The sequence below is a fragment of the Ochotona princeps genome, chromosome 24, assembly GCF_030435755.1.
Source record: "Ochotona princeps isolate mOchPri1 chromosome 24, mOchPri1.hap1, whole genome shotgun sequence".
Taxonomy (NCBI): Eukaryota; Metazoa; Chordata; class Mammalia; order Lagomorpha; family Ochotonidae; genus Ochotona; species Ochotona princeps.
The window spans coordinates 26,168,917-26,184,251 of NC_080855.1; the positions used below are offsets into that span (position 1 = coordinate 26,168,917).

A 15,335-nucleotide genomic window follows, 5' to 3' on the forward strand; every position below is an offset into this window, starting at 1 on the left:
CAGCCCCAAGGATGCCAAACTTGCTTTTCTTAAAATCTTTTTACTTTTTCCAACTCAGAAACATCACAATCTAAGAGACTGAAGGATGGGGAAAGGGGAGGGGGCACTGTGGGTGGGCAGGTAAAGGAAGGGGTCGAGGACTTCAATCTGCACTGGTAAGAGGCCTGGCAGGGGACAGCCCCGCTCCTGACGCCCCTCACCCCCGCACGTGCTGCGGGGGGCGCTTGGAAGGGGCAGCCTCAGGGGCACTTCCGTTCCACGCACTGTTTTCCGCCCTCTTCATACTCCTGCTTGGAGATCCACATCTGCTGGAAAGTGCCCTGAGATGGGCGGAGAGGCACAATGGTGGTCAAGGCACGCTGCCCCCCAGCCCTGCTTCCCGCTGGCTACATTCCTCTCTGCCCCTCTCAAACCACTGCCCAGCAATCAAGCCAGGATTCTTTTTTCGTTCAGTAGGTTCTTACTCCGCTGTCCTCTACCTTACCCCCACCCCCTGCTAAACCTGCCCCGTGAGAACCCAGCCCTGGGGCGTCCCCGAGCCAGTTGGTCCTCCCCTTCTCTGCCAGGCCTGGCTTTGGTCTACAGGTCAGTGTCTGTGTGTCCCTGACCCCTGTCCCCATGTTGCTCCTAAGCTTTGGTGGGTCATCTCGTCTACCTCACCCCTCCCTTCCCCAGGTCCCGAGTCTCTCTCCGCTCTCATGCCACTTTCCCCTGGAGCCTGGTTTTTGTCTGCCCTTGGTCACCCTCTGGGCCCTGGGGCTGCCCGGGGCTGCCCGTGAGCCTCATGTGACCAGTGCAGGTTGAGATCTGCTCCAGGCCGGAACAATACTCTGGGTTTTGATGACTGAGTATAGAAAATGAGAACATTGTCCATCCACATGGAGAGGCGAATGTTTTAGATACCCTGGATCCAGCAAAGAATTTCCTTCTATGATTGGCACCCGTTTCTTTGTACAGTTGGTTTTCCATAATCTGCCGGTTCTGTACCAGCACATTCAAGAAACTGCATCTGAACTGAGCAAGCACGGACTGTTTTTTTCTGGTCATGATGCCGTCAGCAAGGCAGTACAGGGCTGTCGGAGTAGCACTGACCTCGACAATCAGTAACCTAGAGGTGGGCTTGGGCTTCTGCCTGCCTCCTTCCAGTCCCCTTCACCCTGGCAGCCCAGCTGGGCTTCTAACATCTGGAACCAACTGCACCTGCCTGCTGCCTCGGGGCCTCCTCTGGCTCTCGTGGTCTGTGTGCCCTTATTTATTTATTTTTTCTCACCTCCTGAGTTCTTCCTCTTTCTTCATGTCAGCTCCGTGGACACTTGTGATGGTTCCTGAACTAGATCGCATTTCTGTCTCTAAGGACCACCACACCTGTGCCCTTCCTGTGACTTCCCCTGGACAGTCTGTGGGCAGCTGGGGACCGGAAGGCTGTCTGTCTACAGCAAGCACAGCCTCAGCCTGCAGTCACCCCTGCAGTTGGCAGGCACGAGGTGGGGGGACGAGAGCAGTTGGGGTACCCCCCACAATGTGTTCATTCAGCACTAGTCCAGGCTTCTTCCCTCCTACCAGTGAGGCCAAGATGGAGCCCCCGATCCAGGGGCTGAACTTGCGCTCCATGGTGCTGTTGCTGGCGATGAGCTTCAGTCGCATGCTCTGTGGGAAGAAATGGACCAAGGGAAACAGACATCCTGGATCTGGAAAGGGGCAGGTTTTCAGGAGCGACTGGGAAGCCATGGGCTCTGGTGGCCACAGCGCTGGATGCTGGGGGCTGGGGGTAGGGGAGGCAGAGCTAAGTCAGGGTGGGAGTCCAGGACCGTGGGTCAAGGGTGAGTTCCTACCGGTGGGGTCTTCTGGGAAAGCTCTCGGTTAAGCCTGTCGGTGAAGCCCTGCAGCAATGTGTTCCCACCCGTGACGATGACGCTGCCGTACAGGCCCTGAAAGCAGGGAGGAGAGTGAACCTTCACGGGTCTGCCCCAACCCCTGCTCCCTGAGTCCCGGGCACCTTACCGGACGAATGTCAATGTCGCACATGCCAATGCTGGTGGTCACTACGTGGCCCACACCCAACATGGTGTTCCCTGACAGGCCCTGTGGACAAAGGGGTTCTGGACTTTGGGAACCTCTGGCCTCCGTTCCCAGACCCCTGTGGTCATCCAGACTCCAGGGACACCAGGTGGCCACCACCCAGTGCAGTGCCCCCCACCCACCTTGACATTGGAGGGGTCAAACAGGCCCTCGGGGATGCGGAGTCGCTCTGCTCCATAGTCTGTGTTGTAGCCGTTGGGCATCTCATAGTGCACTGTGGGCATCTGTGCGGCCACCCTGTCCGAGGAGCAAGAGCAGGCTGTGGGGGCTCACTAAAGCCCCATGACGCAGGCAGTATTATAGCCCTAATTCTACCCCTTCCCATTTCCCCACCACACCAGCTCAGAGCCCCACTCACTGCTCATCATAGGGGGAGTCTGAGACCTGCAGCACCGAGGCCTGGAAGTCCTGGATCACCTCCTGAGGACCAGGCAGGGGTGAGGGTCCCATTCACTGACTTCCAGCACTTACCCCCCGCGCCACCCCCTTGCCAGTGCCTTACATTGCACATGTAGTTGTGCCAGGACTTGGAGACTTGGGGAAGCTTCTCCTTCTTCTTCCAATTTGGGGGGGCACCCTCCCGGACAGGCTCCTGTAGGGAGACAGTCTGTGAGCAACTGGCCCAGCCCAAGTGACTGCACCTGCATACCCAGCACGCGGTTGACTCGCGATCTCTACTCAGTGGTATCCCTCACCCTTCCCTTCCTGAGAGGAGGAGGAGGAGCAAGTGCAGAGCCTGTTCCTGTGCAGGCCACTGATAACTGCTGCTGAGCAGAGACAGCGTGGGGTCCAGGGAGCATTGTGGGAGACCAGGGCAGCCTCTGGGTTGCATTCTGTGTATGTGGATGGAGTATTACTTAACACAGCAACCCTCTCTACTGAGGTCCCACTTTGTGGGAGAGAAGACTGAGGTTTAGGGAACATTCATGTCATTGATGATCGTCACTCAGCTCTCACACGGCAGGGGAGCAGAACACAAAGCTGGGTCTGTTGGACCCCCAACATCCAGCACGTGGTCCTGCCACACGCTGGCTGGTCATGTAACCTCAGTCAGGTCCCTCCGCCTGGCCAGAGCATTGATTGCCCTACTGTAGATTGATGGTCCTGGTTGGGGTGAGAGGGGGTGGACTGTTGTCTGCCTTGCTAGCTCGTGGGGTCAGTGAGTGAGAGCCCAGGATTCTACAAGGGCAGCTGCAGGTCTGGGGGGACCCACCTTGGCTGCAATCATGTAGGGGGGAATTATGTCAATGGCCATTTCCTGGAAGAGCTCTCGGCACTGCATGGAAATGAAGTCCCCTGCCAGGGGTGACTTGACAATGCCTGAGGAGGAAGGAAGTAGAGGCAAGTCAGGACAGAGCTGGCCCCCCAGAGGGCACTCCCAGCCCCCTGTTGAGGCCCCACCTTGCTGCAGGACATAGCCGTCATGCACTGGAATGGCTGTGGTGTGTGTGGCCCCACTGTCCAGCACAAGGCCTGTGGAGCGCCCGTTTGCAAAGCTGGTGTGAGTTGGGTGGGTCAAAGAGGCAGCAGTGACCAGGAGGGGCGGGGTACAGGTGTGGGTGGCTCACTCTTGGTTCTGCTGGCCTCCCTGCCCTTCTCTAAGTCCCTCCCGCGGCCACATCTTCCTCATTTCCATCACAGCTGAACCCCCTGATCTGCACAATTAGCTCTGTGTCCTACAGACACCCTGAAATTCAGGCCCCAATCACCCAGCTCAGGGTTTAATGTGAGACCGACCACAAATAAAGGGCAATGTGGATGGTTTGATTGGGAAATCACTCCTCTGTGTCACAACCGCCTCGCCAATTCCACTCCAGGCTCTGCTGTCTACCGCACCAACTTGCTCTCTGCTCAACCTGATCCAAGGAACGGGAAGGGACCCCGTTCTGCCCCAGTGCGCTCGGCCCACTAGATATCCTCCACTCACGGGGCGAAGCGAGGCAGCTATCCACCTGGGACCCTCACTGATCCCGGAAGAACCAGGCCAGGCAAAGAACAACCCATGCCCCACCCGGCCCCGCAGCCAGGCTGAGCAGCTGGCCCGAAGGATACGCAGTGAGCACTGCTGTCTTGCACAGGAAGAAGGCAGGGATGTTGTACTGCTCGAACATCAACTCTGTCAGTTTCTCCCTCTTGGCCCGGGTGTTCCACTGCGAAGAAAGTGCGGGAGGGAGGAATCGGCAAGGGAGCAGCCAAGACCCAGGTGCGTGTGTGGGGCTGCACACGCATGCCCACACACTCACACACGTGTACCTCTACACAGGCACTCCTACACGTGTACATGCCACTTTGACAAGGGAGACAGGTCAAGCTCCTTGAACCACAGAGATCTTTTGAATGTGAGAACGTCAAAGGATGTTGAAGATCTCAGGACAAACTTATTTGAGGACAGCAGGACTCAGAGAGGGGTGGCAACTTGCCCAAGGTCAGGTCACCCAGAAGCTCTGGACACATGAGTCTGGAGCTACAGTCCTTCGACCTTGGCCTGGGGCTCTTTTTCTGGCAAAACAAGTTCAAGGCCCCCTCCAGGCCTGCATATCCCTCTCTCGTTCATGGCAGTCTCCCCCAGGCAAAGAGGATTTCCTGGTCATTGCCGTGAAATAAGCACAAACTCCTACATTTATTCTCTCCCAAGACCCCCCCCAGGAAAGCTATAACCAGAGGCAGGTGAGAAACCATGCCGCACACCACTGCACCCCCACCGGAGGGAGCATGATGGTTAACATAAGAAGCAGAAAACAGCAAGCGTCCAGCACATGGAAAATGGAAACCTGGACACACGGCTGGTGCCCCGAATAGCTGGTGGTCACCCAAGAAGGCAAGAGCTGGACCACCAAGGTCCAGCTCTACTCTTGGGACTCCAAATCTTGCACACAGAGGTTCACACTAGTACTATCTTTGATGGCCAAATGACCACCAAGGATGACCACGTGCTGACAGATGAATGCCAAGGGGCCACCGTAGTAACTCAACTGGCTAATCCTCCACCTTGCAGCGCTGGCATTTCATGTGAGCACCCATTCTAGTCCCAGCTGTTCCACTTCTGATTCAATGTCCTACTTATGGCCAGGGAGGACAGCAGAGGATGGCCCAAAGCCTTGGGACCCTGCACCCATACGGGGAACCTAGAGGGGGCTCCTGGCATCAGATTGGCTCCAGCCATTGTGGACATGTGGGGAATGAACCAGTAGATGGAAGATCTTTGTCTCTCCTTCTCTCTGTAAATTTGACTTTCAAATTTTTTTTTTAAATCTTAAAAAAAAAAAAAAAAAAAAACCAACATTCTGCTGCTTGGGAAAACTTGCACACCAAAATTCACACATTATATGGCCCAGCTACTTCGGCTGCTGACAGCCACATGGGAGACCTGGATGAAGCTCCTGTTTCTTGGCTTCAGCCTGGTCCAGCCCTACCCACTGTGGCTTTTACGGAGTGAACCAGCAAATGGAAGATCTCTCTCTCTCTCTCTGTAACTCTTCCTTTCAAACAAACAAATAATCTTTTTGAAAAATTTAAAAAAACACAGATATGCAGGAGTATGTAGAAATCTGAGAAAGGTCTCTAAGGCAAGACAGGGACCCCCAAGAATGGATGAGAAGCAGCAAGTTGACAATGGATGGAGATTACAGGGGCAGGTGAAAACATATAAAGATCAAAACCCAAACTGGCAGCATCCTGAGTAAGATATCAGATGATCTCGCACCCGTGAAATAAGGGTAGGAGGTTCAGAAAAGGAACGCACAAAGGGCAAGTTGCTGCTTGCAACCCTGGCATCCATATCAGAGGATCAGTTTGAATTCCAGTTGCTTTGTTTCTGATCCAGTTCCTTGCTAATATTCCTACAAAAGCAGCAGAAGATGGTTTGGAATACTTGGACCCCTGACAGCCACAGGTTCCTTAGGACGTGAAGCAGAAGATGCAAATGCTCTTTCTTTCCCTCTGTCCTTCTGTCTTTCAAATGGATTTCAGGGTGTGCAGTGGTTCAGCCCCACCCGGGACACCCTTGTGCCACACTGGAGGGGCCTGGGCTCCGCTTCCAGCTCCACTTCCAACACCAGGTTTCTGCTCAGACACACTCTGGGGGGAGATGGGTTAGTTGTGGCCTCCTGGCTTCTTCTGGCTCCAGCTGTGGTTCAGCTGTAGCTGCTGAGTTGAAGTTATTTGGGGAGTGAGTCAGCAGATGGAGAATTCTCTGTTGCTATCTCTTTGCCTTTCTAGTAAACTTTAAAATAATAAACAGAAAAGAAGATAGAGACAAGCCACACATATCGTGACATTGTAGGACACTGAGGATGAAGTGAAAATGATATAAACTTCCTGAAAGAGGAAGACGTGGCATCAGAGGACCCTCCACCATTGGCTTCAGTATGGTTGATGGCCACAGCAAGTGTCGATGGGAGAAAACCCATCTCCTACCTGGAACGCTGCGAATCAACTTAGCCCTCAGTCCAAGGTCTAACACACAAGGTCTCAATACATTTTCACCACATGACCGATTTTTTCTCCCCTTTTCTTTCTTTTTCTCTTTCTTCCTTCTTCTCTTCTAATGTTTTCTTCTTGCAGATTTATTTGAAAGAGTTACAGAATGAGGGATATAAGGAAAGACAAAGAGAGAAGTCTTCTACCAGTTAGTTCCCTCCCCAGATGATCACAACAGCCAGAGCTGGCTCAGGCCAAAAGCCAGGAGCAAGGAGCTTCTTCTTGGTCTTTCCCAGGGAGTCGGGGCCCAAGCATTCAGGCTATTTCCCATTGCTTTCCCCAGACCCTTGCCAGGAAGTTGGATGAGAAGTGGAGCAGTTGGACACAAACCAAACTGGAGCCTGTATGGGATGCTGGTTTTGCAGGCAGTGACTTTACGTGCTAAGTGACAGCACCAGCTCCTCCCCATGAACTGTAAACCACTTTCTAAAGCAGTTATGGAAAGTTCTCCATAAAAACAAAAGAATAAATCAGGAAGTCAAGTGCAGGAGCCGTGATCTCCAACACAAGGTGCAGAGAGCTGATCAATACTTAGATCACATTAATAGAAAACTATACAAAAAAAATTAAAATCCAGATAATTCTTCAGTTGTAGGGAACACAAAAAGTTGCACAGTGAAAGAAAAGTATTTGTTTATTGGCCAGCTCAGCCTTGACTAGCATCCATAGTCATAAGATGTTAAACAGTGAGTATTAATCTTCTAAAAGTCTAAAATGGAATGTACTCAGAGGCGGGGGCATGAGAAACGTGTGACACAAACAAGGGAAGGAAAGAGCCCAGGGCCCCCTTTTATGGAAGAAAACCCACAGGCAATGTGTGACACCACTCGAGTCTACAAACAGCAGTGTGACGTTTACAAACAGAGATGCGTATGGAAACGTCCAAAGTAAATAAATAAGGCAAAAAAGCAGCAGCCTTTGGCAAAGGGAAAATGGAAGAAAGAGGAAAGAAGTGCAGTGTTTCTTCCTTAATGTGTTTTGTAAAGCAAATTGATTCCTCAAGGGTACCACAAAGGTTAAAAAAAGGACTGGCAGGGAGAAGGGTGATGAGAGCCGGACCCAAGGGAGAGGAGACTCAGGCATTCACACCATCCATGACAGTGGAGGAAGGACTGCCTGAGAAGGGAGACCTGGTGGCAGGTGAGGAGGGGGCGCCCAGGGAACTTACCGGAGCCTCAGACATGAGCACCGGGTGCAGGTTGGGTTCCGACTTGACGTGTTTGCTGTAGGTGTGATCCAGGATGGCTCGGAAGCACTCCCAGTCCTCAACTGAAGCCAGAAGACCACAGGGAACGATGCAGTGGGGCAGGTAGGGTCAGGGACAGGAAGGAAAGGGGCAGTGGGGGAAGCCTAGTCCAGGAGGAGGGTGAGATCAACTCTAGAGGATTAAATTCCCTCCCCACGCCCCCAGGAATCTAGTGGGCCGGGGTCCCTGGGACCTGGACAGTTGCCGTGCGGGGCTGTGTGCTGCTGCCTGCGCAGCGGGCTCCTGGTCTGCCTCAGGAGCAGCTGTGAGGACCCTTACTCATGCCATTCTTGAGGGGTGACATGACCTCTGCTCCATCGCGAGGCACGTGCAGGGCATTGGTGTCAATGTGGAAGATCTTCCCCTTCTTCTCTTTCTCCCCCTCCAGCTCCAGCCCGCCTCCCTCCTCCGCGGCCAGCAGCCCCACTGTGGTGGGGAAGTCGGCCTGGGGAGCAGGGACATGGAAAGGGGGCGTCACCCTACTACTACCCCGACCAGCCCCAGCATGCACGGTAGCTCCGCAGAGGCTGTGGGCTGGGTCCTTGGAGGACCTGGAGAGATTCTGAGGGGAAGCTCACCTTGGGGCAGTCCTCGCCGGCATACCCAGCCCGTACCGAGAAGGAGCCGATGTCAAAGACCAGCGCCCCCACCTCATCTGTGCAGAGAGATGGGCTCGTGAGGGGACCTCCCCCTCACTCTGTCCGGATGGGAGAAGGTCAGGGCAAAGGTACAGGGGTCAGGCGAGGTGGGAGTGGAGCCTGGAGCGGGGGTAGAACCCTGTGAAGTGGGGGGACCTTGGAGAGGAGGGGGTGAGTCGGGCCTCCACGATTCCCTCCTACCCGGTGGCCTTGTGACGGCCACTCTCCTGACTGGGAAGGATGGAGCCAGGGCTTGGGCAGAGGTGGACTGGATAGTGTGGAGCTCTTGGGCCCGAGGCAAGCCGGGAGAGGAGTGGCGCGCGCAGCCGGTCCGGTACCCGGTGACAGGCCCCGGAGTGGCCCGCGCTTGGGGAGGCGCGGGCGCGGGCGCGGGGCGCAGGGCTGCGCGCGCGAGGTTCCCCCAGCGGCCGGGGAGCGACTCACCTCCGCCGTAGACGCCCCCGCTCATAGTGTCCCCCCGTGCGACTCGCGGCCCGTGGGCGGCGGCGGAATCAGCACCGCGGCGGCCGGACAGCTCCCGGGATCCCGGGCGGGCGGGCGGGGCGCGCGCAGCGGCCAATCCGGAGACCCGGTCCCCCGCCCCCAACGGCGCTGCCGGTTGGCTGCGAGGCGAGACAATAACCCGGTCGGGGGCTGCGGCTTTAAAGGCGCAGCAACTCGGGGGCGTCCGGGCTACCGCGAGGAGGGCATCCTTGCCAGGCGGTGAAAACCAGCTCTAAGCAATGGGCGGCAGAGAGGAGAGTAGGACAGCGAAGGAGACCAGAACCCCGCAGGATGACCAATGGGGACCCCTAGTCCCTTAAATTTAAAAATGGGGTGGGGTAGGGGCTTGAGAGTGTCAGTGGCGAGGAGTTGCTCCACCCTCAGTTTCCTGAGTAAGATGGTGAAAGGAAGCCAAGGGCGCCCTCCCCTCGGCTGGACTCCAGGGGGTGCGTCTCCATCTCTCCTCTGGTCTTCTCACCTTGGTCTCTCTGACGACGGCTCTTTTCCTGATCTACCCTCAGGTACCTGGGCCTTCCCCATGCACATGTATGTGCACTTGCACTCACGTACACATATACACACACAGGTACTCGACTCACTTGCCCTTACCCTCCTCTCTCTATTCAGCCACCTGTTCTGTCTAGGAGGCCACCATCACTGGACCAAGTTTCTGGCTGCTTCCTAGATTTTGTGAGCCTGTCTGTGCTGGCAGGTGTGGACTAATGTGTGTGTGTGTGTGTGTGTGTGTGTGTGTACACACATGAATACATGTGTGTTGGGGCACTTTGGCACTCCCACTCACCTAATTATTTTTTAATATTTATTTATTTATTGGAAAGCCAGATTTACAGAGAGAAGGAGAGAGAGATGGATCATCCTTCTGCTGGTTCATTCCGCAAGTGGCCACAACAGCCAAACCTGAGCTGATCTGACGCCAGGAGCCAGGAGCTTCTTCTCGGTCTTCCACCCGTGTGCAAAATCTCAAGGCTTTGGCCTGCCACCCTCCACTGCTTTTCCAGTGAATGTGAAGTAGAGTTGGATGGGGGAAGTGGGTCACCAAAACTGACGGTGGACACTTCTCATGGGACTTGACACAAGAGTCTATTGTGTGATAGAAGGGGTTATGGTGGGGCCTGGTGCAATGGCTCAATGGCTAATGCATATCTGATCTGCCTTTCCAATAAAAATAAATGAATCTTTTTTTTTTTAAAAAAAGATTGATTTATATTTCTGGAAAGGCAGATTTACAGAGAGAAGGAGATACAGAAAGAAAGATCTTCCATCCACTTGTTCACTCACCAAGTGGTCACAACGGCCAGAGCTGAGCTGATCCAAAGATAGGAGCCAGGAGCCAGGAGCCTCTCCCAGGTCTCTCACATGAGTGCAGGGTCCTGAAGCTTTGGGACATCATCTACTACTTTTCTAGGCCACAAGCAGGGAGCTAGATGGGAAGTGGAGCAGCCGGGACACAAACCAGTGCCCTTATTGGATCCAGGCGCAGGCAAGGTGAGGATTTAGTGATTGAGCCATTATTCTGGGCCCAAAATGAATAAATCTTAAAAAGAAAAGACAAAGAAAACAGTTATGATGAAACAACGAATACCCCTCATTTTTGTTCATCCATCCATTTAAACATCTTTACTGTCCACAGTGTGGCAAGAACTAGGCTGGGGGAGGTGGGAGCGGGTGCTGAGATACATTTGAGCTCAAAGAAAGATACCCCTGCATATAAGGGATCTGGATGCAGTGTGGGGAGCTCAGATGTACTAGACCATGGCCAAAAGGGAGGCCGAAAGGGAGGGAGTGGCTGCCTACTGCTGAGTCCAGGAGAGCTCCTGGGGACAGAGCCCCAGTTGTAGTGAAGGATGTAGTGTAGTGGGAGATGTCTTCCACATGGAGGACAGCACATGCCCAGCAGGTGCACTTCTGGAATGTGTGGGGATCATAAGGAGCTTGAGCTGGGAGTCAGGCTGGACATGTGCTGACGGCACAGGCCGGTGTCTGAGGGAATTTGTGGCTAGCAGTGGAAAACAGACCAAAGGCCAACTGGTTCACCCCTGCAGCTCCACTTGCATTTCACAGGTCCAAGACATTTTTAAAGATTTGTTTATTTTTATTGCAAAATCAGATATACAGAGAGGAGCAGAGACAGAGAGGAAGATCTTCCATCTGATGACTCACTCCCCAAGTGACCCCAACAGCCAGAGCTGTGCTGATCTGAAGCCAGGAGCCAGGAACTTCTTCCTGGTCTCCCATGCAGATGCAGGGTCCCAAGGCTTTGGGCCATCCTCGATTGCTTCTAAGCCACAAACAGGGAGCTGGATGGAAAGCAGGGCCGCCAGGATTAGAACCAGCGTCCATATGGGATCCCGGTGCGTTCAAGGTGAGGACTTTAGCAGTTAGGCTACTGTGCCGGGCCCAAGATTTATTTATTTTTGTTGGAAAGTCAGATTTTACGAAGAGAGGAGAGATAAAGATCTTCCATCTGCTGGTTCGTTCTCCAAATGGCTGCAACAGCCAGAGCTGAGCTAATGCAGAGCCAGGAGCCAGGAGCTTCTACCAAGTCTAGGCTTTGCGCCATCCTTCTCTGCTAGGTCACAAGCAGGGATCTGGATGGGAAGTGGTGCAACTGAGACACATAACAGGTCCATATGGGATGCCAGCACCACTGGGTGGAGAATTAGCCTGAGGTACCACTGCACTGGCTTCATGTCAAGTCCTTTTTCATAACCCCGTTTTGCGGGGAAACAAAGGCAGAGAGAGGCTGAGAGACATGCCCCAAGACCTTCAGCCAGTGTGTGACCCAGCTGACATCTGGACTGAGGTCTGTGCAAAGTGCTGGCCAGGAGGCAAACACAAATGCTCACCAAGAGCCTGGCAAGCACTGGAAGTAAAATGGCTCCTAGAACTTAATAATAAATCCGTGGACTTTGAGGCCTACCCAGGAAGACAGCAGATGAAACCATTCATTCAACAGGAATCCTCTGGAGGGTCTCACATTCCATGGTTACATTCAGGCTGGCCAAACCTAAGCACCTGCTAATCATGCTGAAGATGCTAGAGACCTGGACCCTTCCGATACTCCCTTCCCCCCCCCCCCCCCATCTTGGAAAAGGCAATTATTTGTTGGCTGAGCTCCTGGACAATCTTCCACAGTAGATACACCAGGTGCTTGGCTTCCCAGGGAGCAGGTATCAAGGGTCCAGAAACTTACAGTCTAGTGAAGGCTGCAGTAGGAGTACAGCCAACATTGCAGAGGGGGTGCACACAATGTGACCAGAGAAGTAGCATTTAGACTAAGTCCCAGACAATGACCTGAATTTTTCTGGCAGACAAGAAAAGAGAGTTGCAGGGGGGTGGCAGTGGGGGTGGGTGGAAGACGTGCCGAGTCAAGCAGACAAGACCTGGCATGTGCATCATGCAAATGAGCTTGATCCTTCTCGTGGAACCAGTGGGGAGCTGTGCGTGCTGTTTCTCAACAGCCTAAGTTATGTGATAGGATTTGCATCTTAGAAAGATATCTCTAGCAGCTCTATTTGATACGTTGATTATAAAGAAACTGTTCTAGAGTCCAAAACAAAGATAAGGATGGACAGAATAGCAGCTGGTATCCAGTACCAGAGGTAGCACTGATGCGATGTCCCTGTGATTGACAATGACCGTGGCCTTCCACCAGTAGCCATCTCTTTACTCACAGCTCATATGGGAACCTAGCTGCAGACTACACATCCCAGCCTTCCTTACATCTTGCCTGGCTTCTGAACGAAAGTCAGGGGCGTCCTAGGTCAGGAATGAGCCAGTGCTGTCCCCCTCATCCTTACCACCTCCTCGGGCTGAGATGTAGTTACAAGAGTGGTGGTTGCCTGGACCCCATTGGACACGGCGATGAAAGCCACCATGTTGAACATGACAGAGAAGTCCCCACTGTCTTGGGCTATTTCCTTTGGGACTTAAGTTGCATTTTTTGTGGGCCTCTCGGCTACCCTTAATTCCTCCCCTAATGAGGTGAGCTTCTTTGGGTGGTGAATGGTGGTGCTGGCCACTGGGAAAGAGGGGAGGGATGAACAGACTAGGGAGTGGAATCACATGACTGATGTAGCGCTAAACCCACTGAATGCGAGCTGAGATGTGGATGTCTTGGGGGTTAGTTCTTTGGGTACCCTCAGCTGAGGTGTGCACCAATGTCCACAGCAGCAGTACTCCAACCACAGCTGGGTTCAAGTTGTTACCATTCGAGAGACTGTGCTGGAGCTCAGAAGAGAAATGAGTCACCGTATGACTTCAAGTGCCTGTGCATGCCACACACTCTTGGGGCTTGACGCCAAGCCCAATTTCTTTCTTTCTTTCCTTTTTTTTTTTTTTTTAAGATTTATTTTTATTGGAAATTCAGCTATACAGAGAGGAAGATCTTCCATTCACTGATTCACTCCCCAAGTGGCCGCAAGGGCCAGAGCTGAGCTGATCCGAAGTTAGGTTCCCATGTGGGTGCAGGGTCCCAAGGCTTTGGGCCATCCTCAACTGCTTTTCCAGGCCATAAGCTGGGAGCTGGATGGGAGGCAAGGCTGCTGGGATTAGAACCAGTGCCCATATGGAATCCTGGTGCATGCAAGGTGAGGACTATAGCTGTTAGGCTACCGCTTCGGGCCCCGAAGCCCAATTTCTTTCTTTCTTTCTTTTTAAATACTTATTTATTTTTATTGGAAAGGCAGATTTACAGAGAAGAGGAGAGGAAGAGAGGAGAGCTTCTTTCAGGTCTGCTTTCCCAGGCCACAAGCAGGGAGCAGGATCAGAAAGAGTAGCTGGGACAAAAACTGGTGCCCATATGGGATGCCGGCACTGCAGGCAGAGGATGAGCTTGTTGAGCCCCTCTTCCCCGATTTCTCTGCTGAGCTGCAGGCCTTCGGCAGCTGCTTCTGGTGCATTCCTGTAACCTCTCCCCAATACCTTGAGCCTAATGTCTCCACCCCGCAGCCTAAACACATCTCCTGGAGCTGTGCCAAGTATCCATGAGGGTGAGGTCCAAGAGCGGATGAGGTCACCTCATGATGTACAGCATCACCAGGGATGGAGAAGGGGGAAGCTGGGGGTCTGGGAGACACATCTGCATAGCAGCCTAAGGAGGAATGGTGGCCTGGGAGAAGACTGATGGACCAGCTACAGGGAGAAGGCCGTCCCAGCACCTGCCTTGGGTCAGCCCCTCTCCGAGGGACCAGTTACAGAGAGAAAGTCATCCCAGCACCTGCCAAGGCCTCGTTCTGCCTACATGCTCCCCGGCTTCTGTCTCCTCACACTGGCAGGGCAGCCTCAGGGAAGTCCCTCTCTGAGTCCTTCATCTCCTACTCCCCTCCTGCACATCCCATCTATCACCTAAATCATCTCTAACACAGCATCCCCGCTTCAGATTCCCTTTCCTCCCCCTCTCCCCCGAGTGAGGGTTCCCGAAGTCTCAGCCCCTTTCATGGCCGCAGTGCCTCCCCGTCCACTCACCCTTGGGGCTTTGGCATCCCTGGTACAGGGCCTGCACACAGCTGTCTGTGGCATCCCCTCCCTCAGCCCCACTCCTGCTTTCCCATCTCCCCTCAGCCCTCTGCAGCATCTCACAGTTAACCATTTCCCTTTTGGGAATGTTCTGGTTTTTTGGGCCCCAGAACAGCGGTGGCTAATGCCAATGCTTCTGTAAGCCTCTTCTCCTCTGGACCTCTTTTTTTTTTTTTTTTAAGATTCATTTTTATTCATTCATTCATTCATTCATTCATTCATTCATTCATTATTGGAAAGACAAATTTACAGAGGAAAGAAAGGATGATAAGGAGAGATTTGCCATCCACTGGTTCACTTCCCAAGTGGCCACAATGGCCAATCCCCAGCCAAGAGCTTCCTCTGAGTCTCCCATGCCAGTGCAGGGTCCCAAGGCTTCGGGCCATGCTCTACTGCTCTCCCAGGCCATAAGCAGGAAGGGAAGTGGAGCAACTAGGACATGAACTGGTGCCCATGTACTAGTTCTGATGCTTGCAAGGCCACTGAGCCATCGTGCTGGGCCCTCCGGCCAACCTCTAAATGGTGGAGTTCTCCTGGCCTGTCCTAGCCATCTCGTCCATTCCCTAAGTCTGTGACCTAGTTGACTTGAGTGTCCCATTCCTTCTTGGTTGCCCTGTTCTAGCTCAGAACTCTCTCATAACTGGCGTGCGTCTCTGTCGGGGGGCATTTCTCTTGACTCCTTTCCCATGGCCACCTCAACCCTCTCAAAGTCCTGCCACTCCCCTTCCCTCCCCTCCCCGCTGATGTGTCTCCCTTCAACTGTCTGCTTGCTGCAGGCCACCAGGACTCAAGGTTCTTTCCCATGCCTGTCTCCTGCATCCCCTCTGTACGGGATGCACCTGCTGCTCCCA

At 53.6% G+C, this 15,335-nt stretch overlaps 1 protein-coding gene across 1 annotated transcript; it reads right to left on the bottom strand.

Moving 5' to 3' along the window:
* Positions 1-31: 31 nt before the first annotated feature.
* ACTL6B (actin like 6B) lies at positions 32-9,018 on the bottom strand. Its single transcript, XM_004586941.2, has 14 exons — positions 8,887-9,018; positions 8,383-8,459; positions 8,084-8,249; positions 7,727-7,827; positions 4,132-4,229; positions 3,481-3,575; positions 3,293-3,399; positions 2,582-2,671; positions 2,438-2,499; positions 2,202-2,316; positions 2,002-2,082; positions 1,833-1,928; positions 1,561-1,647; positions 32-320 (listed from the first exon to the last, which is right to left on the bottom strand). Exons 1-14 carry the CDS (start codon positions 8,909-8,911, stop codon positions 240-242), a joined length of 1,281 nt encoding a protein of 426 aa, XP_004586998.1. The 5' UTR covers positions 8,912-9,018; the 3' UTR covers positions 32-239.
* Between the last annotated feature and the right edge of the window lie 6,317 nt (positions 9,019-15,335).